Here is a 26,425-nt window from a genome sequence, read left to right as displayed (position 1 = left end):
GTTCTGTACTCCCCCATTTGACTTTTTTCTTTTTTTTTATTTTTTTTCCGTACACAAGAAACTATTCACATTTATTTTTATTATTTGTTTGTCTTTTAGGTTATATATAACCATTATTTTTGGATTCTATTTTATTTTAAGTGGTATTATTTAATTTTGTCACCAACTTAAACCAAGTCCCCCCAGATCAATCACCCTTGTCTTAATTCCTTGTTGCTTTTATTTTTTGATCCAGTTACTCAATATATAACTGCTAATATCAATCTAAGAGGAATCAATTATTCTTTTTTTTTATTGTTGGGACTAGAAGTTTAGAATTTAAATACTTTATCCCTCCAACAATTAATCTCCTATAATCTGCAATAGATATCAATTTGATACTTGTGGTCGCTTCGTATTTCGGAACGTCAAATCGAAGCATTATTTGAAACAAAGTTTGTTTTGAGTTTAATATTCCTTAAAGCTTAATAAATAAACCTTGGAACAAAAGTCAAATTCTGGAAGAAGAAATTCTATACTTTATTATTATTGATTTCTAATTCTTCACCTGAGTTTCATATTTCAACACCGTTTGGTTAATTGTTATTATTATCAATACAATATTTTATTTACCTTGGAAGGTATTACAACAAGAGGAAAAATAATAATAATCCGTATACATGAATATGGTAAGTGATAATAAACCTGATCAAGACGATCAAGGATCCTTTAAAGACTATAAAAATGTATCCATAAATCAAATAATAAGAAAATCTCAAGATAGTAAGCTCACCTTACCTCCGTTGGGCGTGAAATCGGATTCTCAACAACAACAACTGCAACAGCAATCTCAATTAAGTCCTCCTCAGCCTCAGCAACAGGCTGATTATACTTACTCAACCTTTCAAGCTCAATCATATGATCCATACCGTCAAATGACTCTTCCACAGCAGCAATCCCAACAACAGCAACAACAACAACAACAACCGACATACGCGTCTCCATCACAGTATCCAATACCTCAACAATCTTTTTCCATTGCAGCTGTCTCGCAATTTCAACCTCAGGCTTATACCACTCATTCTGAGTATGATCAACAACAAATACAAATGCAAATGCAGCAGTCATTGCAAACCCAACAACAACAACAACAACAACAACAGCAGGCACCTCTTCAACAATCGCATGTTGCTATGCCACAAACACAAGTTCCACAACACTCAATATTGGCCGACAATAAACGTGGTAGAAGATTTAGAAGACGTTACAATCAAATTGTGAGAAAATATCCTTGCTCTTTTCCTGGTTGTATTAAGAGTTATGGATCTTTAAACCACTTGAATACTCATATTGTTACCAAAAAGCACGGACACAGAAAATCTAAAGCTGATTTCCAACATTCCCTGCAATCAAAGGAAGATGGTTCCAACAAAGCTGGTGATGCTTCTCAATACGTTCAACCTGGTAACGACTACACTGTTGGTAATTATTGGTATGGTTACTCAACACATTTACGACCTACCACATCACAAGCAGATAGTTTTACGCAGCAAGTACCAGCCCTGCAGAATAACAACTACATGTACTTTCAGGGCTATCAACAAGGATCTTCCACTTCCAACTCAACAAGTACTGTTACGTCGCAACAATCCCAACAACAACAACATCATCAACCACAAGCTCAACAGATTCAACAACAATATGTAGCTCAACTCCAAGCAGCTACTGGATCTAGTTCTGCTGCATCCTCAATCCCTCAGCAAAGAGTGGTGATGGGAAGTATGGGATATTATCAACCACAACAACAACAGCAACAACAAATTCCACAATATTTTGCTCCTCCACAATTACAACAACAACTGCCGCAACAGTCGCAACTTATAAACAACGATGGTACACAAAGAGTTTCTGGTTTAGACGATAATAAACAAAACCAACCTGGCATGTAAAACAATCAATAATTTACCCTTGGCTTTTAATCTGATAAAAAGAAAATTAGTACAAAAAAATTTCAAGAGATTGATTCTCTACTGTAATAATAAATTATTTAAAATATATACCAAATATATTCATTTCATTCTTTAACTTCATTTTATTACATACTGTAGATTTACAAAGTTTGTCAAACAAAAAGATGGGTTTTCCTGCATAATGTTTCGACCTCTTTTTTTTTGTTGATCTATTTGTACAATGATTTTTTTTTTTTTCGATTCTTTTAAATTCGTGTCGTCTTTTTTTTTTCCTTGTAATTGTTGTCATCAGATCTACCTATAGAGATTATAATAACAGATAATGGAAGACAGCTCTGATAAACAGCCTATTGTGGTCGATGATAAGGAAAAGGTCGTTGAAGATGAATCTCATATGAGTAGTCCTGATACTACTATAGACAACAACAACAAAGATGAATCACCTGAACCTCAAGATACGATTGATTCACAAATACAAGAGAACGAACGACCAAAGCCAAAGAAAAGACTTACATTACAGGAAAGATTGGCTCAAGCAGCAAAGGGTAAAAAGAAACAAGGATCAGAGACATCAGTTTCTCCGGTTTTGTCCCGAACAACCAGTATTGAAGAGGTCAAACCTAGTGCTATCATGCAACAGGAGCTTGATCGATTGAAGCTAGAAAATGCTACTCTAACAGAGAAGTTAAAAAACAGATCCAATTTTGATAAGGAGAAGAACGATTTGTTAGCTAAAATAGCTACCAAAGATGAAACCATTCAACAACTTCTTAAAGAAGGTGAAGCCTTATCATTGAGAGAACTCAAACTCAATGAAACAATCAAGAAACTCAAGTCAGCAAATCAAGATTTGGAATCAAATCTTCAGGATTATAGCATTAAAAGTGAGGAATCAACGTTGAAATTAGAGGAGTTTAATGATTTTTTAAAGAGTCATAAATTCAAAACCACCGAACAGCTTATGCGCAAGTATCAAGAGTTGAATAACGAATTATCAAAAGCAAAATCTGAATTGGGAGATGCTGGAGATTGGGAAAAGAGATATAATGAATTATTAAAGAACTATGAAGAAGAGACCGATACAAGAAAGAATGCATTAAAAGAAGCCAATGATCTCAAAATCGAGTTGAACATGCTTAAAAGACAGCACAATTTAGAGTTAGAAGGAAGAAATGCTTCAATTAAGGATTTGAAAATGGAGATGTCCAATTCTAAGCAAAGGTACACACAAGAAATATCGCGTCTTGAAGAGAAGATTGAAAATTTAAGATTAGAGAATGAATCCAATGAAGCCATGTCTGATTCAACTAGAGATGAAGGAAAAATTGATTTCAATGAATTCAACAAATTATCTGAAACACATCATAACCTTCAAAAACAGTATCTATCTGCTCAAGAAAACTGGAAAACCATTGAGTCAAGCTTGCTACTTAAGATTGATAATTTGTCGTCTTCTACTGACTCATTGAAAAAATCGAAAAACAAATTATCACAAGATTTGGCAAGATTAAATAATTCATTACAAGTACAATCTGTAGAGCTAAAGAATGCTCTCGCTGAAATCGATTCATTGAAGGAAGAGAAAAACCAACTTCAACTTGCGGTTGACTTGAAAGATAACGACAACGTTGAGTTGAATGAGAAGTTGGAAAAAATTCAGTCTGTATACAACCAAGAAAGAGCAAACTTGAATGCCAAAATTCAAAACTTGACTGAAAAATTAAAGGAAGAAAAGAAACCAGAAAGATTGAATCTTAATCGAGACTATTCTGTTAGTTCCGGGTTGAGTTGGGATAACGATATAAGACTTGGAGAATCATCCACTACCCCGGCTATCAATAGAGATTTCTCCACTTTCCTTGATAGAAACATCTCCCAAAATTCATTTACTGAGATTGGTGATGATAGTTATGATCGTGAACAGTATTCTTTCCATAGTCAAATAGGCGGTGGGAGTATCGGCGGTGCAAATATCCCAACTTCGTCACATAGCAATAACATCCAACTAGTCAATAAAATGAGTTCGAACATTCGAAGGCTAGAAATTGAGTTGAATACATTAAAAGAAGAATACAACAAAGTTTCCGAAGCTAAAGAGGAAGTGGAACAGGAATTATTAGAAAGTATCAAATTAAACGATGAAGTAAAAGGATTACAAGAAGAGATCAAACATTTGCAACAAGTTATCAACAGTAATGAAAACAAAGAACAAACAATGTTAGAACTTATTGGAGAAAAATCTGAACAGGTTGAAGAATTAAAAGCAGATATAGTTGACTTGAAAGAATTATTGAAACTTCAAGTGCAACAATTGGTAGAGCAAAGTCGTGTATAGTGTTATTTTCTTTTTTTTTTTTTGCTCTCTCTCTTCATAGAAATATCTAATGTGCATCTGAATCTCATCGTGAAAAAAAAAAAAAATCATATAAAAAAATTATCCATAAACGTTAGTAATAACAATCACTCTCCATACCCATTCTTCTGTCATCATGAAATACTTAGTGAATGGAACTAAAATTGCCACCCTAATAATTAGAAATGGTAAAGATGAACTTAGAGTTTATAATATAGACAAAAATGGTGGTACAGAAGTTGTGGCATCAATTATTTTAGATGGAATAATAGATTTCATTTGGGCATCACAAACCAGTAGAAAGAAGAGAACTTCTAATGGAAGTAATAAAGAAAGTAAAGATAGTGATATCTTAGTGGTTTTATTAAAGAATAATGATTTTGTTATTATTTCCCAAGAGTCTGAAATTAATAGATTTAACATTGGTGAAGAAATAAAAAAACTTGTGCATTTTGATGAATACTTATGGGCAACAAGTACTAATGATAAAATATTGAAAATATCACTCACTGGACAAGTAAAAGAACAAGTTCATGCACCTAGTTTTACCACCATAGATATCAATAAGAAAACAGTAGCATTGGGAAGCAGTGATTTAAAGATTGGGAAAATTTCTAGGGGGAAATTTGTAAGTCAAAGTGAAATTACCCTTGATGAAAAGGTGACTAAAATCATACAAGGAGAGCACATGGTTGCGTTGACCAATGATAAGAATGCATATTTGATTCAAGATCCAATCCAGAAAATTGCTGGCGATATCAACCATATTCAATTTTTAAACTACCAAGGCAAGGACTACATACTAGCAATCAACAATTCCATATACTTTTACAATGGCGGAAAGCTTGAAAACACCATTGCAAGTGATAGATCATTGATGGGTGTTGTATGTGTGGAAAATTCACTTGTGGCATTTTGGGAAGGAACTAATGAACTTTTGTTCAAACTAATTAACTGGAACGATCAAGAAATTTCAATTCCTAATGGTTCTGCACAATTGAATGGGAGTGGCTCCAGAGCTCATATTGAAGTTCCTCATCATACTAAAGTTAAAGAAATAGATAGTGAAAGTTTATTAAAGTCATTAAACAAACAAAAGGACAGTGCTTCAATTATTGAACTTTGTTCCGCTGTTAATGATGCTGCTGTTGTCAAAGATGTTACCAAACAGATCGGATTGGAATTATTCCCAACTATCAATGAAGGTGTCATCAAGGATGCAACAAACGCCAATCTTGCCTTATGGCTTAAATGGATCTTGTTGTTTTACGGGGGTCATATTTCTACACAACAGGATACCGGATCTGTTAAAAATTTGAAGTCGCAACTTGAAAACGGGTCTAAACTCATTCCCCATTTAGTTTCCATCAAGGGAAAATTACAGCTTTTAAAATTACAAAATGAAATGAGAAAGAAAAGTCCAGTGGGAGAAGTGACCACGACAATTGAGGATGACAGTCTAATTTACGTAAACGGGGAAGCTGAATGATTGGTTGTACACTTGTATACTTGTCTATAATTTAGAGTATCTTTCAAAAAAATCTACACTAATTCTAGCGACAATTTCTGGCTGTTCTCTTTGTAAGAAATGACCAGCATTTGGGAGAATCTTAACTTCTGCCTTTGGATACTTTGCCAACTTGATTTTCTCTGCCTCGGCAATTCTCTTGGACATACAACCATCTTCTGCACCAACCATGATCAAAGTAGGAACTTTATTGAAATCAACCAACCATCTTGACTTGAAAAGTGAGTATGGGCGGAAAAGATGTCTATAGTAAGAAGTGACAGCATCAACAACACCATCTTTACTGAATGCTTCTCTAATTTCATCAATCTCGGCTTGTGTGAAATTATATGTTGGGGACCAGTATTTCCAAAGGTAACTGAGATATTCGTTGTTTTCTGTCAACTTAGGTCTGTAGACACTAGCGAGTTGCATGGTCAAAAAGTATGATGATAAGTAGATCTGCTCCGGAGCATACCACAACAAATCCCAGATATGAAAATTAGCAAGATATGGGATTGCCAACGTAACCATCGAAGTGATCAACTCAGGAAACATGTTTGCAGTTTTAAAACTAACAAGTGCACCCCAATCATGTCCAAGCAAATGAACAGGTTTTTTACTCTCGGGGTTAACTTCCAAAATCCAAGCTCTAACGTCTTCAGCGATGCGTGGCAACATGTATTCCTCTTCAGGACCAATACTTGATATTTCATATCCACGTAATTTAGGTGCCAAGAATAAGACCTTCTCACCAGTGAATGAATCTTCTAAAAATGGCCATGCTTTGTCAAAAGTACTATTGACATCAGGGAAACCATGGAGAAGAAACACAACACGATCCCATTTTCCGTCTCTGACATCTGATTCTGGAAGATTACTCTTGGTAGAAAATGATCTTCTACCATTGTGAAGTTGGAGTTCGTACTTTGACATTTAAGAAACAACTGGTGAACATAAAAACACAACAACAACAAAAAAAAAGAAGGGATAACAGGAGGGACGGGGTCAAGTAGCATTTATATTCAATTGCAAAACATTTTGCATGTGAGTATATCAAAATAAAAACTAAAAAGGGGAAAAAATTGTTGGAAAATTTCCTTATCTGCATGTGAGTGTGGGGGGAGGGTTAAAGTACAAACCGAAAATAAAAGAGAGATTAACCAATTGAATAGTTGGATGGATAATAGAGATCTTTCACGTGATTGGGAATTATTACAACAGTTTACAAAGGAAACTACAGAGAAGGTGTTGCGATAAAAAAGCTTAGTAAAACAAACCATCAAAATGCAGTTTAAAATATATCATTCTCATATGGACAATTAATACTACTATGGCCATCACGTTCACATAACCCACACCAATCATTTTTTCCATCACTAGGATCACTTGGGTTTAGTGCTTTATAAATAGGCAATTCTTTTGGCACATCATCAGTAACATTTTGATTGAGACGAAGAGGAGGGGTTAAGCTTTGTGAGTCAGAGCCTCCATTAAGTTTACCATTTAAGACTTTCTTGCTATTCTCTTCATGAAGTTTGATGTTTTCTTCTTTGAGTCTCGAGTTCTCTAATTGAAGATCCTTGATGACAGCCTCTTTTTCATCCAACTTTTGTTGATAAATTGTTTCCAATTCATCCAAAGAAGTTTGCAACTCTTCAAGATCCTTTAATTGTGGACGGACAGCTAATTCATGTTTCAATCTATCTAGCTCCTTTTGGTGATCTCCAATTTCAACACCATTGACCTTGTCACTTAAAAAGCCTTCAATGTTTTGTTCAAGGTCCTTGATTTTATGATCAGCTGCTTGAAGCGATTCATGAGATTTTTTGATTTGTTCCTGTTGTAACATATTCTCTTGTTCTAGCTCTTGGATTCTATCCTCAAACGTTTGAATACCTTCTTGTTGAACTGCAACCAATTCATCCATAGCTGCTCTCCATTCTTCTCTCTGGCTGGCAAAATTATCCAATCTCTTCTCCTTTTCTCGTAATGATCGTTGCAATTCCGCTATTTCAGCTTCGTATTTTAGTGACATGTCTTCAGATTTAGCAACGTTTTCATTAATCATGCTTACCCTTGCATTCTGGTAGGATCTATTGTTAATCGGTGTCAATGGCAGCCTAGTAGAAAATCTATTGTTTGGTAAGCCTGGATTTACAGACTTTAATCTATCAAATGGAAGAAACAATCCACTTTTGGGAATCTCAACCTGGAAATAACTGATTCCATCAACAGACCCTGAATTTTTTCCTCTTGTTGTTGCCAAGGTGCCTAGAAGCTCAACCCCAGCAAAAGTACCATTTTTGCCCTGGATTGGACCAATATATCTAATTATACCAGCACCAGATGCTCCTGGAATAGCCACCTTGGTACCTATAATGTCACTCATGTCAAATGATATCTTGATGTGGTGGTAATTGGCTCAAAATAAAAGTGGTTTGTTTCAAGACCAAACACAAGAAAAAAAAAATACTGTAACAGAAAAATCAAAACAAAGAAAACAATCACAAACGATCAAGGGTCGTGTGTGCTGGCCGCGCGCCGTTTTGTAATGGTAAAATATTGTACTATAGTCTCTCCGCTACACATAAACTTATAAACACTCTAATACATAATTGTTTTAGTTTGTTTTAACTTCCTTCTTAACTTCAATTTAGAAGAATTTGATGATACAGTAATTTCTTTCTTTGGTTCAATTTCCAATTTATCCAACTGGGAAACTAAATTGTCAACTGCCTCAGTGCGATCCAAGATCTGTTCATTAATCTGGAAAACAATTCTTTCAATATTGTCAATAGTATGGGAATTCATGGAGTTTTTGGCCTTCAATGGCATTAGCATCGTTAACAATTTTTGCTCGTCACTTTTGATTTGAGCCAACTTTTTGCGTAATTGTGTTCTCATGCAATCGTCCTTCACATCTAATGGACGACTCTTGAGCACCGGTGTGTTTTCTACCTTGTTCTCGGCAATCAAAGCCAATTGACTGTAGAGCTTGTCAATCTTGGTCTTTTCAGTGTAACTCTGTTGAATGTTGGAGCCTAACTTGTTCAACTGGGATAATTGCAACTCCAACTCGTGCGTTCTTTCAACAAGCGGTACTCTTGTTTGTGCCAACTCAAGGCTATCAACCGGCACAAAGTTGTCTTGCTGTCCATCGATGTACGAGTTTAATAAATTTCCATTCTCAGCAGCAATTTGTAAATTACCTTCAGTGTTTGCAATAATCTTGATAGTCTCTTTAACAATTTCGTTTGAAGATGAATTGACAATTGGTTTTGTAAACCCGGCAAATGTCAAAAACTCAGCTGGCTTTGATTCAAGTTTTACTTCTTTGACCTTCTGGGTAACATCTTTTATCTCTTCGATTTCCTTTTTGGTAGATTGTGCTTGATCACTTAAGGATTCAAGCTCACTTTCATGAATAGTCACATCTTCAAATCGATTCAAATCTTCAATGGAATCTGATTGTTCTAACGATACATCTTCTGACTCCACATCCGACTCAAAGGCATTCTCGTCCGTTTCCACTTCTTCCTCATCTTCCACTTCTGACTTCACAAGCTCCTTGAATGGGGAATCATCAAGGGATGATTTGGCTCTCTCTGAAAATGGACTACCAGCAAGTACATTTGTAGCAGAAAACTCAACGGAGGTGTTTTCCTTCTTTGTTTCACGTGATGCTTCTTTTTCTGTTTTACGTTCTGTTGGTTCTTCCTTCATTCCAAACCCTCTGAACGGTGATTCTTCCTTCTTGGTAATTTCCTTTAATGGTGGCACTGTCGACTTGTTCAATTTTCCAAATGGCAAGTCAACAGCTTTACCAAATGGTGATTCTGTAGCTTTTCCAAATGGCGATTCTGTAGCTTTACCAAATGGTGATGCTTCTTTCTTTTGTGTATCACCAAATGGCGATTCTGTAGTTTTACCAAATGGTGATTCTGTAGTTTTACCAAATGGTGATTCTGTAGCTTTACCAAATGGCGATTCTGTAGTTTTACCAAATGGTGATTCTGTAGCTTTACCAAATGGTGATTCTGTAGCTTTACCAAATGGTGATTCTGTAGCTTTACCAAATGGTGATGCTTCTTTCTTTTGTGTATCACCAAATGGTGATTCTGCTTTTTCATTAGGGCCAAAGATTGAGTTCTTAGAGTTTGCAAACTTGGCAAATCCAGAAGACGCGGACATTGTCAGTTTCCCAAATCCACTTTGACCAAACCCAGATGGTGCAGCTGAGGACGTTTGTCCAAAACCTGAGCTTCCAAAACCTGAGCTTCCAAAACTAGTGCTACCAAAACCCGTATTTCCAAAAGCAGATGTTCCTCTTTGTTTCAGGCTATCACTTGATCCAAAACCAGTTGATCCAAAACCTGAGCTTCCAAATGCAGAAGTCTTTCCGAACAGAGTAGGTCCTTGTGAGGTTTGCGAGTCTGATTTAGCTATACTAGTATTGGCAGTTTTAGGAGTGCTGAATCCACCGAACGCACTTGCCGCTGTTGACCCAAATGGATTGTCAACTTTCTTCGGTTCTTCTTGTTTCACTTCAGCGGCCAAACTTTCACCAAGTGGTTGTTCCATTTCCTTTGGTATTGAATATTCCACTGCTTTTTGTAATGATAATGTGTCATTTAAAATACCCGCCTTGTGGAAGATCCACCATGATACTAAACTACCGGTATGAAGTAAAACATAGAGTCTTGGTAATTTTCCCGTCACGTCATCAACACCAGGACATGGCTCTACCACCTTCGATGAAAACTCGTGCAATGAAAGGGCAAAACCAACAGGTGAACAGTCATCACCAGTTTCTTCGTCCAATGGGAATTGAGCACGATTAATATCTTCAGACTGGCCATAAATTTGGAGGGTTTCCGTTTCCAATATCCCAATGTCTGTGGCCAATGAGGACGTGATCAATGAAAGATTTTCATTTTCATGCCAGTGTGATAAAGTAGCATGATAATTGGTCATGGATCTGGCAGTAGAACTAAATGCCGGTGCTATATCAATATCTATGGCGGTATACTTATCATCATGTTCTTCTAACAAATATGTTGTCACTTCATGGTCATCTAGTTCGGCATCAACTCTGTCATATGCAACAAATAAATACTTTTCACTGACAGCAAACATATCTGCAATGTAAAATCCAGACATACCCTCCAAGTCAATTTTTTTGTTCTTGATTTCTAACGGCCTATCCTTTATGGCATAAACATACAGTGATTTTGTCCAACAAAATGCAGACACATTAGTGGCCACTTTCTTAGAATCCAAATACAATTCATAAGATGAATCTAACGCCAATATTCCTGAAGATGAAGGAGCAATGTCAATATATCCAGATTGGAGTGTTTGAAAAGAATAGTCTTTGTTACGAAGTTGATCAACTGACAATTTCTTGATGTTGACGTCATCTAACACATATAAGTCATTCCCAACAAAGTGCAATTGAGTTATATTAAAGTCATCACCAATGGTAGTGCTATTTTCTAGATTATTAGGAAGTAAAACTTTCAATGACTTACCATTGGATGCCACAATCAAATCGTCATGAACGGCAAGCAACTTTAATGATTTACCACCAAGGCTCTCTAAATCCAATGGATCAAAAACAGAAACACCGTGTTCTTGTGTGTTCAATTTAAACCCCAAATCTTCCGATATAGTTTCTTCAACAGACATTGATGATGTAGACAAGGTGTAGCAGACTTATTTTTCTTCTTGTTTGATAAAGACGATGTTTTTACTTCAGATGATCAAACCGAGAGTTTGTAAACTGAAAGAAAAAAAAAATCTTGCAAATATCTGGTAGTGAGTACACGACCTTGTGTGATAGCATTTAAAATAGTCTTATGATAATAGAGACAAAATAGTACCTAATGAATATGGTCATAGTATAATGTGATGTTTGAAAATAGTTTATTTTCTTTTATTTTTGATTTTCTAAATTTTTTTTTTTTTTGGTGAGTCTTTGATGAATTTTTGTTGTAAAACTTGACTTTTAGGTTCGTTTAAATATATGATATTTCTAATTCACAAAGATTTACAATATGAAGTATAGAAACCAATCAAGTGACTTCATTCATTACAATTTCATGGACCAAACAAATCAATAGTTATTGAATATTAATGCCATATATAATAAACGTTCTTAAATCACCCCCATTTTTATTTTCTTGTGATTTGACAATTATAATACCTACTGGTATTGGGGGATTTGTGTTTTGTCCGGGGGGATGGCAGGTCAAATCTTGTAAATTGTGAACAAAGCAAAAAATTTTTGTACACAGATACAAATTTCCGTTAACTAATGGTTAGTAATTCCACTTAGTTTTTCCAGGAATCCTGCCTCATGAAGGATAGCATGCATGAATTGAGTTTTTCCGAAGGGGAATATTATGCCGAGCGGCTTAACTAAGTGGGGGAGGGCTTACCCCATTGGGGGCGAGAAACAGAAAAATAAGAGAGAAGGTCAGCCAACAAATAAAAAAGAAAAAGAAAATAAAAGTATGAACGGCATATTTACAAAAACGCAGACAAAATTTCCGAATAAATTTCCGACTAAAAATCATGGAATAATTTTTACTTGACTATATTTCTCTACTTGCTTTTTTTTTGTTTCTCCTATTATAAATACATCAATTTACTCCTAGTCATCTTTTTCAAGACAAGAAAAAGCACAACCTGAGTTTTTTTTTTTATATCTTTCAGTATACTTAGGAGTTTACTTTTATTTTGTCAAGTTATAGAATTTAATATCCGTTCAATCTTTGAACAATAGAATACAAGAGACGAAAGGAAAAAAAAAGAAAAATCTAACAGAAAGATAGAAAAAAAAAAACATACAAAAATTCAGTTCATATCCAATCGAAGGAGAAAAAAAAAATCCAAGAAAGCATTTTAAGTACTCCTCAACTGTTATTAGTACCCACAATTATCTGGACAAAGTTTTTAATCAAACCAACCCTTTGCCATGTTTGGATCACCATTCACTAATGGCTCTGCCCAGAAGAACTCGGCACCAACGTATTTTAAAGATAATGCGAGAAATGCCATCTACAAGCAATTACCAGTTATAACGTCAAATTCAGCTCAATCTATACGTTCAGCGCCGCTGCAGTTTCTCCAGAACCGACGTCAACTGCTGCTGCATAGGTCCATGTCATCATCGTCGTCCATATTTTCGTCTATTACTGGTGGTAAACGTTCAGTTCGGTCGGCTCCGTCCATTTACTCCACATCAACAGCCACTATTCCAGAGGACCTGGAACCGGTATCCACCACTGTTGAACAATTGGTCAATGATATAGTATTACATGAAAATCACTTCAAGACCGTTTCCATGCAGAATAATATGAACAATCCAAATATTCTCAACGGCAGCGTTGACGTAGAAGAGATGTACAAAATATCGCTTGGATCCGACTTGCAATATCAGAATGTACCTGAATCATTAATAGATTGGAACTTAAATGTTACTAGATGCAAATTAATATTGACTCAATTACCACAACTAACATCAACCGATACCCCATATAACCAGAACGCATTACCACAATTGATTGGTGATTTAGCAACTGTTTGCCACATTATTCTCATTCAACCTCATATTTCGGACAAGGAGCTTATATATACATTGTTTTCTTCAAATCTATATCAAGAACACAACTTGGATGCAAGTTTCAAGAAATCAGTTGCCGAAATCTCAGTTAAACAAAGTCGGCTTTTACAAATAAATAGTGATGCAGGTTCATCATCTTCAATCAGCCCCGACCATTCATTCTTAAAGTTCAAGTTCAAGGAGATTGCAATTCGAAACTATCTAATCAACCTTGCTGCTGCTGCAACAACAGCTCATGAGTATAAAATGAAAGTGGAAGAGTACAAATCTTCCTTAAAAGCCGAACAGTCTGGTAAAAAAGTCAAGATATCCAAAGAGGACAAGAAAATACTCTGGGAACAAGTTCGTCTGGATGTTTTCAAACGTGCTGGTTTATAAGGGGGATACAAGTAAAGTTTTTTTTTTTTTTTAAAAAAAGAGAGAGTAAATAAGTCAAATACAGATGTGTATATATATATATGTATGTATAAGTTGTACAATCTAGTACTTTTTTCTAGCATTCTTGACCTTTTTATAGTGTCCTTTTCTACCACTAGTCTTTGTTTCTTGAATTTCGTGATACTTTCTTTTAAAATATTTTTTAGTATTATCGTCATTAAGTAACTCTTCCACCATTGTTTTACCTCTTTCTTTCTTCTTTAATCTTGCAGAATAGAATTCAGTATTACCTTCAATAATTGTTCCCATTTGAAAATACTTTGGGATTTCCCACTTATCTTTCTTATAGTGTCTTTTTGGATCCAAAGCACTTCTTTGTTTAATAATTTGTAAATCTCTCTTGATTTCGGGTGTCATTTCCGGCTGCTTCATGTTGAACCATCTTGCATCCGTGGTTTCCGTTTGCTTTTTTGGTACAACTATAGGATCGTATATCTTTATGGATTCTTTCTTTGACTTCAGCACCAAATTTTCTTTTATTTTAGGCAAGTTTCTAATGGATTTTTCAATGGATCTATAATCTTCAATTGGAATGGATGTCTGGGTTTCTTTTTCAAGTTCAGCAAACAAGTCATCTAGAGTCGTGCTATCTTCTTGACTGTGGTATCTCTCACTAAAAGACTCAGTTTCTGAGCTTTCAGGTATGGTATGTATATCGTTTGGCATAGGTTAATATTAAAGCGATGAGGCAATGACCAAAAAGAAAAAGGGGAGAAGACTTAGTACAATTTTTTTTTTTCGGTGATATATATTTTTTCTTTTACTTTGTGAAAAAATACTGTACAAATATACTATAAAATACAAAAATTGGAAATGATACTGTGATATATATATATATATATATATAATGTAATTTTTTTTTTATTCCTACTTCTTCTTCTCTAAATACCGTCAGAGAATCCACTGACAAGTGATTTGCTGAATCCACCTTCTTTGACAGCCAATTCATAGTAACCGTAAATGGTAGTGACAGCCAACAAAATAGAAGTACCAGAACCCAAAGTACCCATCAAATCACAAACAACAGATAAAGCACCAATGGTGGCACCACCAAAGGCAGCAGCAACTGGGATGATTTTCTTCAATTCCTTGTAGGCAGAAGTGTCTCTGTGACCAGCAATAACCAAACCTTGTTCCTTGAATTGTTTGGCAACGTCTCTTGGAGAAGTACCACTGATTTCAATCCAGGTGGTGGAGAAAACAGCACAGGAGCCCAAGACAAAGGCAATGTAAATGGTGGTCTTGATTGGGTCCAACAAAGCTTCAGTAAAGCTGAATGGTGGTTGAATGTAGTAAGCTAAACCACCGTTGGCGTACAATTGGGAAGAACCTGGTCTGGCGTCCCAAGTACCCAATAATTTGATAAACAAGTTGTTTGGCCATCTCATGAATAATAATTGAGAAATAATGAAAATGTTGGAGGACAAGGCGCTTTGCAACATAATTGGAATGTTTGAAGTGTAGAACAATCTAATTGGGTACATACCATATGGTCCTCGTTGTCTGGTGGATTTCATTGGCAATTCAATTCTGAAACCTTGCAAGTAGACAACAGTGAAGAAAACAACCAAGGTGGCCAACAATTGGAACATGTTTGGCAAGTTTGGTCTGTAGAAAGCTTCAATCAAAGCTCTCTTTTTGTCCTTTCTAGAACCCAACAAGTGGAACATAGCAACAACAGCACCATCAAATTCAGTTCCTTTAGCGGAAGAAGAAGTGGTTGGTGCAAAAGCTTTCCAGAAGACTTGTTCACAAGTGTTGGTGGCAGTGAATAAGGAAACACCACTACCTAAACCATAACCCTTTTGTAACAATTCATCTAACAAAATAACAATGGTACTGGCAAAGACCAATTGCAAGATCAACAACAAACAAACACCAAAACCCAAGTCACTTGGTCTACCGTACATACCAGTCAAGACATAGACGGTGGCTTGACCAACAGCCAACAACATGGCCAACAATTTTTGAGCAGTTTGGAAAGTTTCTCTATCATTCTTGTTTTGCATATCAACATGGATAATCTTGGTACCTTGTAACAATTGGAACAACATACCGGAGGAAATAATTGGAGAAATACCCAATTCCATTAAGGTACCTCTATTGGAAGCCAACATCATTCTCAACCAGAATAATGGATCACTGGAATCACTAGAAACAATACCATATAATGGGATTTCGGACATAACCAAGAAAATCAACAAAGTAATGATCGTCCACATCACACGTTGTTGGAACTGAACTTTACGTTCTGGAGCAATGACTTCTGGTAAGAAGGGACTGAAAGGTTTCACTAAATCTAATACACGGAATCCACTCATAGTAGTTAAACTCTAGTTGGTGATTGATTTAACAAGAAGAAAAAGAATATATGGAGGTTGGAAGAAATAAATAGTGAGCAAAGAAAAAAAAAAAAAGAACAAAAAAACTGGTGTTTTACAATTAACAGGACAACTAAGTGAAAAATTATTTCACAACCGAACACGTCAATAGTGCGAAAGAGACAACGAGTTAAAAAGAGAAAAAAAAAAAAAAAATATTGAAAAAAAATTTAGATCTAATTTGTTGACTTCTGAAAAGGGAAGTATATGAAACAATGTGCGCGGATAAATTGCTGGGATTAGTACAGCCGTTTGTTCATAGCGAGAATAAATAAGTATTGACACTTTGAAGAGTACTTCTACTTGGGTTGGCTCTACATACGTGTGAGACTTTACTCAAATGCTGTTTGATCAAAGTTTTGGTGATTTTTGGTGGTTCTGTAGTTCTCTTCCAATCCAAGTCGAAATTCAAACATAACAAAATGATAGCAATCCCCACACTCATATCGCGACCAGAATCACATAGAATAGTACAAGGAACTGTTAATGGTAATTGCGGAAGGATGGATCTGAGAATATTGGCACCCTTTTTGTTATTGGATATTCTATGGTGCACGACCGACTTGGTTTCTGGAATATCAACAACCGAGTACTGTTCATGAAAGACAATGGTCGTGGCGTCTGGATTGAGTAGACTATACGGTATGTCACTTTCAATTTTCCCAACTGTTATACCAGTCTCTCCTAGTGAGTGTGCATCCAAGGACCCCAGGGACTGTTTGTAACCATTGATAATCTCTTCGAGTTCAGAATCTCCTATAGTGATATATCCGTCATGAGTGATTTTATCACACACATCCCAAAATACATCAGCTCTTAAGTGGCTGGGGGCCCAGAGTTCATGGTCGTCTGCTGAGCCTTGAACATAGTCAAAGGATATTGTCGAGTTGACATTGACTTGTTTGTGTACATCAACCTTTCTGCTCGCAGAGACACAACAGATATTGTAGACCGAATCATCTATGGATTGCTCCCCACATGATGGGTAATACCAGGTTGGAACCAACGGTTTCTGCAACCTTTCACACCCATCAAGCAACCCCATGCGTTTGACCTCCGCCACGAAGGAGGGAATGAGTTTGTTGATTGAGTTGTGTTCGCTTTCAGATACCATCGACAATGGAGTCTTCAACCAGTCCCCTTCTCGGTAGAGCACCGAGTTGACAACGGCACACCATATGGGGATGGTTTTCAGTAACGCATCAGGCATTAGTTTTCCTCTTCGTGTTGAATCCACAACTGTGACCCCACCTGACGATTCAATAAGTGGGAGCAAGTGCAAGTTGAGTCGACGCAAGGAAAATGTCCACACATTTGTATGCCCATCAGTTGACTTGAAATAACATGTATCTTGTCTCTCTTTCGGAGGCACATACCATGTGCCGCATCGTTCGTTCGCAACTAGTGGGTACTCAATTGCGTGATGCACAGCTTTGACAAATTGGTAGTCATGGAGAATCGACTGGAGTCGGTTTTTCAACGACAACAGTGACTTCTTCAAGTCCTTGTTGATCTCATTGATATCGTTGTTGACATTGAAAATTGGTTGTGTGAAGGTCATCAAAGAGGTGAACAGAGGTGTAAATAAGTTTTTTTTTTTTTTTTTCCTTCTTTCTCTTTGTCCTGTATTGATCTATATATCATCTACCTAATCTCTTTTTCTTCAAAGCTTGCAACCTCTTTTCTCGCTCCATTTCTTTACGATCTTCCATTTCAGCGTCCAATCTGGATTGAAACTCTTCGTCAAAAATCTCAGCTCCCGTTGCCTCCATGTCGTCCGAGTCGTAGTCATCTGCATAATACGACCGTTTCTTTCCTCTATTGAACATGGCCCAGATCTCACTTCTATGATTATCGTTATAGTCATCCTCCTCCTCCTCGTCGTCTTCAACAAACGAATCCAAATCATCGTCATCGTCGTAATCATCTCTCTCGTGCACAGACTTGGCCATTTTCTTCTGTTCTAATCTCTCTTTGATCTTGTTTGACGGTTGTCGTGTAGGTAATGGTGTTCTGACCACTAGCTTCGGAGGACGTGGTGCTGGAACTGAAGTTTGTTTCTTCACTGGTTTCACTGATGTCCCTGTTGGTTTATGCGGAGTAGGTTTGGGTGGCACTGGCGAAGCACTCTTTCGTTGTTGCTCAGCTTCTGGGGACTTGCTCTTGTTCAAAAGATTTATAGAAAGTTTCTCCGTATTGATAGCCGACGCCTTTTTCATCAACTCAGCATAATTCAATTGTTTCTTTGGTGCTGGACGTGGAGGTAGTGCTTGTGATGCTGCTGCTCTATTCTGCTGGGACGTGACTTGTTGTTTCTGGCGGGGAGCACTTCTACCTGTAGTACTTTTGTTTGCAGTTGACTTCTTCTGGACCGGCTTCAACCCCTTTCTTTCTCTTTCTGCACGTTCTTTCTCTTCTCTTTCCAATCGTCGTTTCTCTTTCAATCTGGCCACCACTGGATCTATGGGACGATTAGGTGTTGGTCTTCGATGCTCGGTTTTCGTGGCAGAAGGTTTTCCATTATTAGTAGAGGGAGTTACCGGTTTGGCCAGTTCAACTTTTCCCTTTTTCTCGATTCTCAGTAGGATAGATGATAACCCCATGTCTGATTAATTAGGTTATGGACCTCTCATGAGTTGTCACATAAAAGTGAAGTTAAACAAAGTGAACAGCGAAAGGAAAAAAAAAAAAGAAAAAAGAAAAAGTCAACTACATTGATCTGGTGCACGATTTTCTGGTCACGTGGAGGCATAAGCCGGTTTTTAAATTCCGACTACTTCGAACAACCCTGAACATTGGATGCCTTTATTTTTGTTCAACCTAAAAACAACTCTCATGTAAAGCAAGTCCAAAAAACAAAAAAAAAAAATGTGACCATAGAGTTATCTCGGGTTTTAGAGTCTGCCCAAAGACGCAAAAATCTTACTGTAAAATGTTGCCATAGATAGTGGATAAAACAAAACCAACCTGTCACAACAGCCCGTATTAACTACTAATCCGATTTTCCATTAAATCACAAGGGAGAAAATACAACTTCGGATTAATAAGATTTTTGTATTTTCCCATTTGTAACCATTACTATTGAACTACTTACTGGTTGTGAAACTTTGATTTTATATGTAAATTTTTAGTAAGAGGAAAAAGTCAAAATAAAAAAAGAGCACGAGGAAAAAAAAATCATTATGTCACTTGCAGAACAGTACCCCGGGGTTGTTTTTTTTTTTTACTTCCCCCTTCTATCCATTCTCGGGAAATACAGGAAATAGGAAAAATACACATTACGCCGTTGGACTATAAAAAGTATGGGGTACCAATGCAATTTTTTTTTATTTCAGTTGAACACTTTTTTTTTTTCTATCTTTCTTTTTCTTTTTATCATTATTGTTTATTTTATCCTTCCTTCTTAATTATATATTCCACGATGTCTGAAGCTAATGACACAATTGCCAAACAAATGAATGTCGATACTGACATTATCACATTAACACGTTTCATTTTACAAGAACAACAAAACGTTGCTCCAACCGCTACTGGTGAATTGTCATTATTGTTGAATGCCCTTCAATTTGCTTTTAAATTCATTGCGCATAACATCAGAAGAGCCGAATTGGTTAATCTTATTGGTGTTTCTGGGTCAGCTAATTCTACCGGTGACGTTCAAAAGAAATTGGATGTCATTGGTGACGAAATTTTCATCAATGCCATGAGATCTTCCAACAATGTCAAGGTCTTGGTTTCAGAAGAACAAGAAGATCTTATTATTTTCCCAGGTGGTGGTACTTATGCTGTTTGTACTGATCCAATCGATGGTTCTTCCAATATTGATGCTGGTGTCTCTGTTGGTACAATTTTCGGTGTCTACAAATTACAAGATGGTTCTTCTGGATCTATTGCTGATGTCTTGAGACCAGGTAAAGAATTGGTTGCTGCTGGTTATACCATGTATGGTGCTTCTGCACACTTGGCATTGACTACTGGACACGGTGTCAACATGTTCACTTTGGATACTCAATTGGGAGAATTCATCCTTACTCATCCAAATGTTAGAATTCCAAACACCAGAAAGATCTACTCTCTTAACGAAGGTTATGCTAAGAAGTTCAACAAACAAGTCAGAGCCTACTTGGACCACCTTAAAGATGACGGTTATTCTGCTAGATACATTGGGTCCATGGTTGCTGATATCCACCGTACTTTATTATATGGAGGTATTTTCCTTTATCCAACACTTAAATTAAGATTACTTTATGAAAGTAACCCAATGAGTTTCCTTGTTGAACAAGCTGGTGGTCTTGGTGTTACTATTGAAGGTGACAGAATCTTAGATATTGTTCCAAAATCCATTCACGAAAAGAGTTCTATTGTTATTGGCTCCAAAGGTGAAGTTGAAAAGTTTTTAGAATTTCTTAAATAGTTGATACAAGATCACACGAAAAATATATATGATTATTTATGTCCCATAAATGTTTATGAGACACACAGTGGGGGAGAACACAAAAACCCTTCTCCTTTTATCCGGTGAATGGCCACCACATTGACAGAGAGCAACAAGCAAAAAAAAAAAAAAAAAGAAAAAATAAAACGGAAAGTTTGTGATGATGAATATCATCCACCAACTATCAGATCTACTAGAAGTACTAGATCTGTAGCCATGCACAAACATCTTCACCATGTATCTCATAGTATAAAAAAATATTTATCGCAACATATTGCCTTAGATAATCTAAAGAAACTAGCATTTTTATTCTCCCTTCTTTCGTGTCTTGTGGCTGGATCTATTTTGTTATTCACATTATACACAGCGTCATTCCATGATTTACTAGGATTGTCATATCTTCAAATAAATTCTATAGCGTCGTTATCGGCCCTTGGAATGTACTTTTGCTTGCCAGTTTTGGGGTACCTTGCAGATTCATATGGCCCAGCATTATTGTCATTATTCCTGATTTGGTTCTTTTGTCCGAGTTATTTTGTCAATAGTTACTTGGTGAGTTTGAAAGTAACTTCGATCTACGGGTATTGTATCACATTTTGTTTTATTGGATTAGCAACATCATCGTTATATTTCTCCAGCTTGATTACATGTGCTAGAATCTATCCTGATCATAAAGGGTTGGCCATTTCATTACCAATCACATGTTATGGTTTGTCGGCATTAATTGGAGCCCAGCTTTTGAAATTGGACTGTTTCCACCAAGGTGGGTATTTGAATCTTAAGGTTGTGTTTCTGGTTTTTGGCTGGCTTTATTTGATTGTGGGGATACTTAGTTTTATTTCAAGTTCAATTGTCATTGTGGAACTGGAGTTGTTGTTCAACATAGCTGCTCCGGAAGATGACGTTGATTCTACTGATGAAGAATCGCCATTACTTGAACTCACCCCAACAAGATCTTTAGAACCACCAAACCATCACCAGAGATTTATAAGATTTTTGAAGGATCCATCGGCGTGGATTTTATTAGTATCGTTGATCTTGAATATTGGTCCGATGGAAAGTTACCAGAATAATCTCAGTTCCATATTGAAACATAGCAATCACGCAGATTTATCGAACCAAGTCAGTCTTATGGCGGCATCATCAACCGTGGCTAGGCTTGTATTGGGTGTGTTGTCGGATTATTTGTCTAAATACATCTGTCGTGTGTGGTTGTTGTTGTTTATTGTTGTCGTTGGTCTTATGGGCCAATTGACTGAAACATCGGCCATATTAAACGGGGCTGCTTATGGGGGTATGTTTACACTTTATCCTACCATCGTTGCATCTATTTGGGGGATTGATATCATGGGCTCAACCTGGGGTTCATTTATGGTTGCTCCAGCAACAGGATCGGTGTTGTTTTCCATGTTGTATGGTAAAAACGCCGACTCTTGTTCTACATGCTTACAGCGATACTTTTACTTGACCGCAAGTTCATTAGGCGTCAGTTGTATATTAGTACTTATAGCATGGAGATTATGGTTTAAACGTGGCTTCAAGAAGTTTTAAAAAAGTCCCAAAAATCCAAGTCTAACCCAAAGTTTACAACCTTGATTCGATCTATCCAGGTGTTGGATACCATTTCTTCCAGTTGTATAGCATCCATAGCATTCCAGAAATTCTGACATTGAAGCTCATCTAAAAGATCCATTTCAGTCTCCCCTAACGACTTGGCGGCCTGTATTTCTCTTGTTTTAATGTATTTTTTGAGAAAACCGTTGATTTCTTTCACCGGGAGAGGGTATGAAGCTTTCTGAACAAGATCTGGAACACTTGTTAATACTGCACCGGCTCGTTCTTTAACCTTCTCTGCATTGCTGTACACATTCCTTACCTGCCATGCAAACTTTTGCAGAAGCGAAAGTGTGCCCAATTCTCTGATCTTTGCATAGGTGATATTTTTCAAATAAGATGTGCACTCGTGCAAGTCCTGGGCCATAACGCCATTTTGACTGCTGGTAATACATTCAATTCTAGTTCTTAGACAAAGAGATACCATTAGCACAAAATGGACATAGATGGTGTAGAAATGGCTCAACATGGGACAATTGTTTCGAAACTCGGCCAATTCAACAAATAAAATTTCCAATGCTCGAAGGAGGTACTTGTCCTGTAGAGGGTTCTGTTTGTACAAGTAGATAGTGTAGTACATATATGCCAAGAATAGTTTGACCAGGAAAATCAACACCCTTTGGAAGGCGCTTTCATACTCAAGGTTTCTATATTCAATGGTAAGTTTCTGCAATATCTTGTCGGCTTTCTCTAGTAGACCAATAACCAACGAAATGGGTGTATCATGTTTTACTTGCAACTCAATGGATACTATTTGTTGCAAAGTGGACAACAACTCTTCGCTCTCCCAAAATGTCTGATTAATTTTCTTTTCCATTTCCGAGGTGTATGTTACGCTTGTATCGGGGAGTTGTGTATCATAAATTTCTGGATTTGTGGCCAAAGTTGTTTGGAAAGTCATTGAATCAATGATATCAAACCTGACCAAGACATGCCAGATTCTTCGCTTCAAATTCTGGGACCTGGGGTTGGTATCACGGGAATACTTTGGGTCGCGGTGAAGACCAAGCGAGTAGCAGCTGTGCACGAGAGAACCAACGGTCATTTGTGTTACCCAACTTTGGGTGTGCATTTCCGGTGACACAATGATGTAGAAGCGCAACATGATCTCTGCTTGAAGTGCTGGTAATGATGGGGACTTGTAGATATTGAACTCCTTCATTATTGTTTCTGCTGCTCGGAATGCATCAAAGGATACGGCGTAAGTAGTTGCATTTGGTACTTGCAAGTAAGTAAGTCGGAGGATCAATAAAAACAACGCCAATATGGGCAAAGATTCAGCTGACGGGACATTGGGGAAGGAATTAATGTACTGACCTTCTATCACTGGACCCAAAATAATGTCTAGTGAGCTGCGAAACTCTTGTTCGTCGACAATAGGTATCACTGGGTAGATATACTTGAAGAATGCGTCCAATAGCTTGGCATTTACCCAAGCTGGAGGAATCAACGAAAAGAAAGAGGCCAATGGATCTGAAAAGTCACCTGAAAACACAAACAACGGGTTTTTGCACACTACTTGTTTTAACTGTTCGATTGTGCAGCCCTCTTCCAAACCGGGGATATACCCTTCACCTCGAATATACTTGGCTTTCTGGGTCAATTGTTGACGCTGCTCGGAGGAAAGACTCAGAAGTAGTTGTGAAGTTTCAAAGTTCTCTTTTTTAAGACCCAAATCATTGAAGGCAACTCTCCATAACAACACCGCCCCCGGATCTCTTGCCATGAGTAGAATATACGGAAACACACGGTACCCAATCAGCAATGGCTCTCCTGTATCAAATGATCTGCTGAAGTTGATGGCATCGACTTTTGGCAGTTCCAATTTCCCTTCCAACTTGGATATTCTTTGCTTGATGGCCAAAATTTGATTAGCCGTTTGCTTATCTGACTTTTTCATGTTGATTTGCAATTCTCTTTCTTTGGATATGGTGTATACACATGGTTGGTTTAAATTTTTGCATGAAGCACATGGGCTCTCCCTGTTGCATCGTATTTTGCGTCTTCGACACCTATCACAACTGAATATAACTCTATTTCGTTTCAGCATTTCTTATACGGAGTTAGCAACAAGGTGTGGAAAAAGGAAAAAGGAAAAAGGATAAACGAGAAATATTTTTTTTTTTTTTTGTTGTTGTTGTTTCCCGTTGTTGAACAGTGGGGGGGGGGGGGGGAGGATCGATTCCGCGAAAAAAGCTCGATGATAACTTATATCCTTGAAGTGATTACTTTGATAAACTCATCTAATTCAGTTTGTAATTGGCTTGCTTCTTCAACTTTAGACTCTAATGGTGATTCGAAGGCTGGTGATAATGAGCCATGTAAGGTTTGTAACATTTTTTGTTTTTCCTTGTTGTTAGCTTCAAGCTGGGCAATTAAGAATGAAAGGTCGATGGTTGTAGGTGGCTTGGGCGATGTGTACTTTTTGATTAGTTCTTGTAGAATCACAGATGTAGTTGCAGTATTGATTGTATCGTTTTTATCGTGATTATATGGGATTCTTCCATATGTGTCATACAACGCAATTATTTGTTTATCAATTGAATCGGAATCATGTAGTGTGGGCAAGACCCGATCACAGTCCCTGGTGAATTGTTCAACACGGCTGATATCTTTCTTTAACTGGTTTGAGTAAGCATTAGTAGGAGTTTCTTGTTGAATGATATCTTGTAATCTGTTACGTAATGACATGTTTGATTGGTGGAACTGAAAAGAGAGACAAAACAAAAAAAAAAAAAAAAAAAGAAAAAAATTTTTTAGCTTTCCAATCTGTATTAATCGTTTTCAACAGCAGTAACCATGTCTACTATATCCACCAGTGCTATTCAAAACCTCGATGAGGTTTCCAGAAAGGAAATCATGCAATTTGTTGAAGCTGAACAATCCAAATCCAAGGTTCAACTGTCTATTCATAATTTCACTGATATGTGTTTCAAAAAGTGCAACAAGGATAAACCAATCACCAGTGGTAGTTTAGATGGTCAAGAAGAAGCTTGTCTTAGAAACTGTTTGAACAGATTTTTGGATACAAATATTAAAGTTGTTGAAGCATTACAAGGTCGTTGATTACACGTTTATATATGTACATAGTTCTATAATTTCAGCGTCATTGTTTACTAGTTTCTTTAATGAGGTTACATTCTGTTCGATTTGTCTCTTGATAACATCGTCTTCTCGCCGCAGGAGGAGTGTCCATGCACCGATAAAGTCGTAAGCATAGGTGGCGATGAATGGGTGGTTGAGATCAATGATTTGTTTTTGTATTTTAAGCAGCAGAATGATATCACCAGTGGTTGTATCCAACCCAACTAGTAGTTGGTTTAAGGTGAAAAATATCTTTGACGTGCTGATAAAGATATCTGTCGACACACGTGAGATGAATATAGACAATTGTTCAAGTAGGAATGGTCGAATTGGGGAGTTGATGGTGGATAGGATTGTGGAGATGGTTTGTATACATTCAATTTTGGTTTCGTTTAACTTGTTGATCCAAGAATATGCTCGTTGAAGAAGAGATAAAGATTGATCTTCAGCAGTTATAGGAGGAACATGGACAAGACAAGCGGCAATGGATTTCTTTAACTGTGGAATTAGTGATTTGTTGAGGGTAGGTAAATGGGATAAAAGGTCCAAAGCTTGTATTTTGCTTGGTATACTTTGACCAAGTACATCAATGACAAGTAGGATAACGAGGATGGTGATTTCGTCGTCATGAGCATAATCAATTAAAAACCACGCTTGGGAAAGAGGTATTAGGTTTTCTTTTTCAATTGATATCATTCTGTTCAATCCATTCTTGGTGAGCTTTTTCAGTGTAGATTTGAATTCACGGATTAGATTGGGGATGTATTGTTGGTAGTTGATGGTATCCATGATGGATTTGACGAGCTGAGTGTTTTGCTGTGAACACCACGGGAGGTATGGGTCAGCATGGTAGGATAATGCACGGATTAGTTCAAATGAAGGTGATTCATTGAGGGAAGATAAAATAGAGGTATAGTACCCTGGTTCATGTGACGTATCGAGTAGTTGATCCATTATGGGAGAGAAAATGGAAAAAAAAAAATATAAAAACTGGAATGAAAAATATAAAAACTGGAATTTTTTTTTTGCTCATT

At 36.9% G+C, this 26,425-nt stretch overlaps 17 protein-coding genes across 17 annotated transcripts; 7 read left to right on the top strand and 10 right to left on the bottom strand. All coding sequences in view use genetic code 12, as the record gives it.

Moving 5' to 3' along the window:
• Positions 1-659: 659 nt before the first annotated feature.
• On the top strand, positions 660-1,928 carry WOR4 (Wor4p; the record flags this gene model as incomplete). Its single annotated transcript, XM_002551237.1, has 1 exon — positions 660-1,928. The coding sequence occupies one exon, from the start codon at positions 660-662 to the stop codon at positions 1,926-1,928; it is 1,269 nt and encodes a 422-aa protein (XP_002551283.1).
• A 343-nt stretch (positions 1,929-2,271) lies between these two features.
• Positions 2,272-4,284, top strand: CTRG_05580 (uncharacterized protein; the record flags this gene model as incomplete). The annotated part of the gene is made up of 1 exon (XM_002551236.1): positions 2,272-4,284. One exon carries the CDS (start codon positions 2,272-2,274, stop codon positions 4,282-4,284), a length of 2,013 nt encoding a protein of 670 aa, XP_002551282.1.
• A 154-nt stretch (positions 4,285-4,438) lies between these two features.
• UTP9 (Utp9p) lies at positions 4,439-5,791 on the top strand (the record flags this gene model as incomplete). The annotated part of the gene is made up of 1 exon (XM_002551235.1): positions 4,439-5,791. The coding sequence occupies one exon, from the start codon at positions 4,439-4,441 to the stop codon at positions 5,789-5,791; it is 1,353 nt and encodes a 450-aa protein (XP_002551281.1).
• Positions 5,792-5,815: 24 nt separating this feature from the next.
• On the bottom strand, positions 5,816-6,745 carry CTRG_05578 (uncharacterized protein; the record flags this gene model as incomplete). Its single annotated transcript, XM_002551234.1, has 1 exon — positions 5,816-6,745. The coding sequence occupies one exon, from the start codon at positions 6,743-6,745 to the stop codon at positions 5,816-5,818; it is 930 nt and encodes a 309-aa protein (XP_002551280.1).
• A 358-nt stretch (positions 6,746-7,103) lies between these two features.
• On the bottom strand, positions 7,104-8,201 carry CTRG_05577 (uncharacterized protein; the record flags this gene model as incomplete). The annotated part of the gene is made up of 1 exon (XM_002551233.1): positions 7,104-8,201. The coding sequence occupies one exon, from the start codon at positions 8,199-8,201 to the stop codon at positions 7,104-7,106; it is 1,098 nt and encodes a 365-aa protein (XP_002551279.1).
• A 215-nt stretch (positions 8,202-8,416) lies between these two features.
• On the bottom strand, positions 8,417-11,500 carry NUP159 (FG-nucleoporin; the record flags this gene model as incomplete). Its single annotated transcript, XM_002551232.1, has 1 exon — positions 8,417-11,500. One exon carries the CDS (start codon positions 11,498-11,500, stop codon positions 8,417-8,419), a length of 3,084 nt encoding a protein of 1,027 aa, XP_002551278.1.
• Positions 11,501-12,791: 1,291 nt separating this feature from the next.
• On the top strand, positions 12,792-13,817 carry STD1 (Std1p; the record flags this gene model as incomplete). Its single annotated transcript, XM_002551231.1, has 1 exon — positions 12,792-13,817. The coding sequence occupies one exon, from the start codon at positions 12,792-12,794 to the stop codon at positions 13,815-13,817; it is 1,026 nt and encodes a 341-aa protein (XP_002551277.1).
• Positions 13,818-13,919: 102 nt separating this feature from the next.
• On the bottom strand, positions 13,920-14,543 carry CTRG_05574 (uncharacterized protein; the record flags this gene model as incomplete). Its single annotated transcript, XM_002551230.1, has 1 exon — positions 13,920-14,543. One exon carries the CDS (start codon positions 14,541-14,543, stop codon positions 13,920-13,922), a length of 624 nt encoding a protein of 207 aa, XP_002551276.1.
• Positions 14,544-14,758: 215 nt separating this feature from the next.
• Positions 14,759-16,198, bottom strand: SEC61 (translocon subunit; the record flags this gene model as incomplete). Its single annotated transcript, XM_002551229.1, has 1 exon — positions 14,759-16,198. The coding sequence occupies one exon, from the start codon at positions 16,196-16,198 to the stop codon at positions 14,759-14,761; it is 1,440 nt and encodes a 479-aa protein (XP_002551275.1).
• Positions 16,199-16,514: 316 nt separating this feature from the next.
• On the bottom strand, positions 16,515-17,819 carry CTRG_05572 (initiator tRNA phosphoribosyl transferase family protein; the record flags this gene model as incomplete). The annotated part of the gene is made up of 1 exon (XM_002551228.1): positions 16,515-17,819. One exon carries the CDS (start codon positions 17,817-17,819, stop codon positions 16,515-16,517), a length of 1,305 nt encoding a protein of 434 aa, XP_002551274.1.
• A 79-nt stretch (positions 17,820-17,898) lies between these two features.
• Positions 17,899-18,861, bottom strand: CTRG_05571 (uncharacterized protein; the record flags this gene model as incomplete). The annotated part of the gene is made up of 1 exon (XM_002551227.1): positions 17,899-18,861. One exon carries the CDS (start codon positions 18,859-18,861, stop codon positions 17,899-17,901), a length of 963 nt encoding a protein of 320 aa, XP_002551273.1.
• Positions 18,862-19,571: 710 nt separating this feature from the next.
• On the top strand, positions 19,572-20,672 carry FBP1 (fructose 1,6-bisphosphate 1-phosphatase; the record flags this gene model as incomplete). Its single annotated transcript, XM_002551226.1, has 1 exon — positions 19,572-20,672. One exon carries the CDS (start codon positions 19,572-19,574, stop codon positions 20,670-20,672), a length of 1,101 nt encoding a protein of 366 aa, XP_002551272.1.
• Positions 20,673-20,780: 108 nt separating this feature from the next.
• Positions 20,781-22,244, top strand: CTRG_05569 (uncharacterized protein; the record flags this gene model as incomplete). The annotated part of the gene is made up of 1 exon (XM_002551225.1): positions 20,781-22,244. The coding sequence occupies one exon, from the start codon at positions 20,781-20,783 to the stop codon at positions 22,242-22,244; it is 1,464 nt and encodes a 487-aa protein (XP_002551271.1).
• MRR2 (Mrr2p) lies at positions 22,231-24,357 on the bottom strand (the record flags this gene model as incomplete). The annotated part of the gene is made up of 1 exon (XM_002551224.1): positions 22,231-24,357. The coding sequence occupies one exon, from the start codon at positions 24,355-24,357 to the stop codon at positions 22,231-22,233; it is 2,127 nt and encodes a 708-aa protein (XP_002551270.1).
• Positions 24,358-24,515: 158 nt separating this feature from the next.
• Positions 24,516-24,998, bottom strand: CTRG_05567 (uncharacterized protein; the record flags this gene model as incomplete). Its single annotated transcript, XM_002551223.1, has 1 exon — positions 24,516-24,998. One exon carries the CDS (start codon positions 24,996-24,998, stop codon positions 24,516-24,518), a length of 483 nt encoding a protein of 160 aa, XP_002551269.1.
• Positions 24,999-25,106: 108 nt separating this feature from the next.
• TIM8 (protein transporter) lies at positions 25,107-25,373 on the top strand (the record flags this gene model as incomplete). Its single annotated transcript, XM_002551222.1, has 1 exon — positions 25,107-25,373. The coding sequence occupies one exon, from the start codon at positions 25,107-25,109 to the stop codon at positions 25,371-25,373; it is 267 nt and encodes an 88-aa protein (XP_002551268.1).
• On the bottom strand, positions 25,374-26,345 carry CTRG_05565 (uncharacterized protein; the record flags this gene model as incomplete). The annotated part of the gene is made up of 1 exon (XM_002551221.1): positions 25,374-26,345. The coding sequence occupies one exon, from the start codon at positions 26,343-26,345 to the stop codon at positions 25,374-25,376; it is 972 nt and encodes a 323-aa protein (XP_002551267.1).
• Positions 26,346-26,425: the final 80 nt, after the last annotated feature.

This window comes from Candida tropicalis (assembly GCF_000006335.3).
Source record: "Candida tropicalis MYA-3404 genomic scaffold supercont3.9, whole genome shotgun sequence".
In the NCBI taxonomy this organism is placed as follows: Eukaryota; Fungi; Ascomycota; class Pichiomycetes; order Serinales; family Debaryomycetaceae; genus Candida; species Candida tropicalis.
This window is presented reverse-complemented; position numbering and strand designations above follow the sequence as displayed.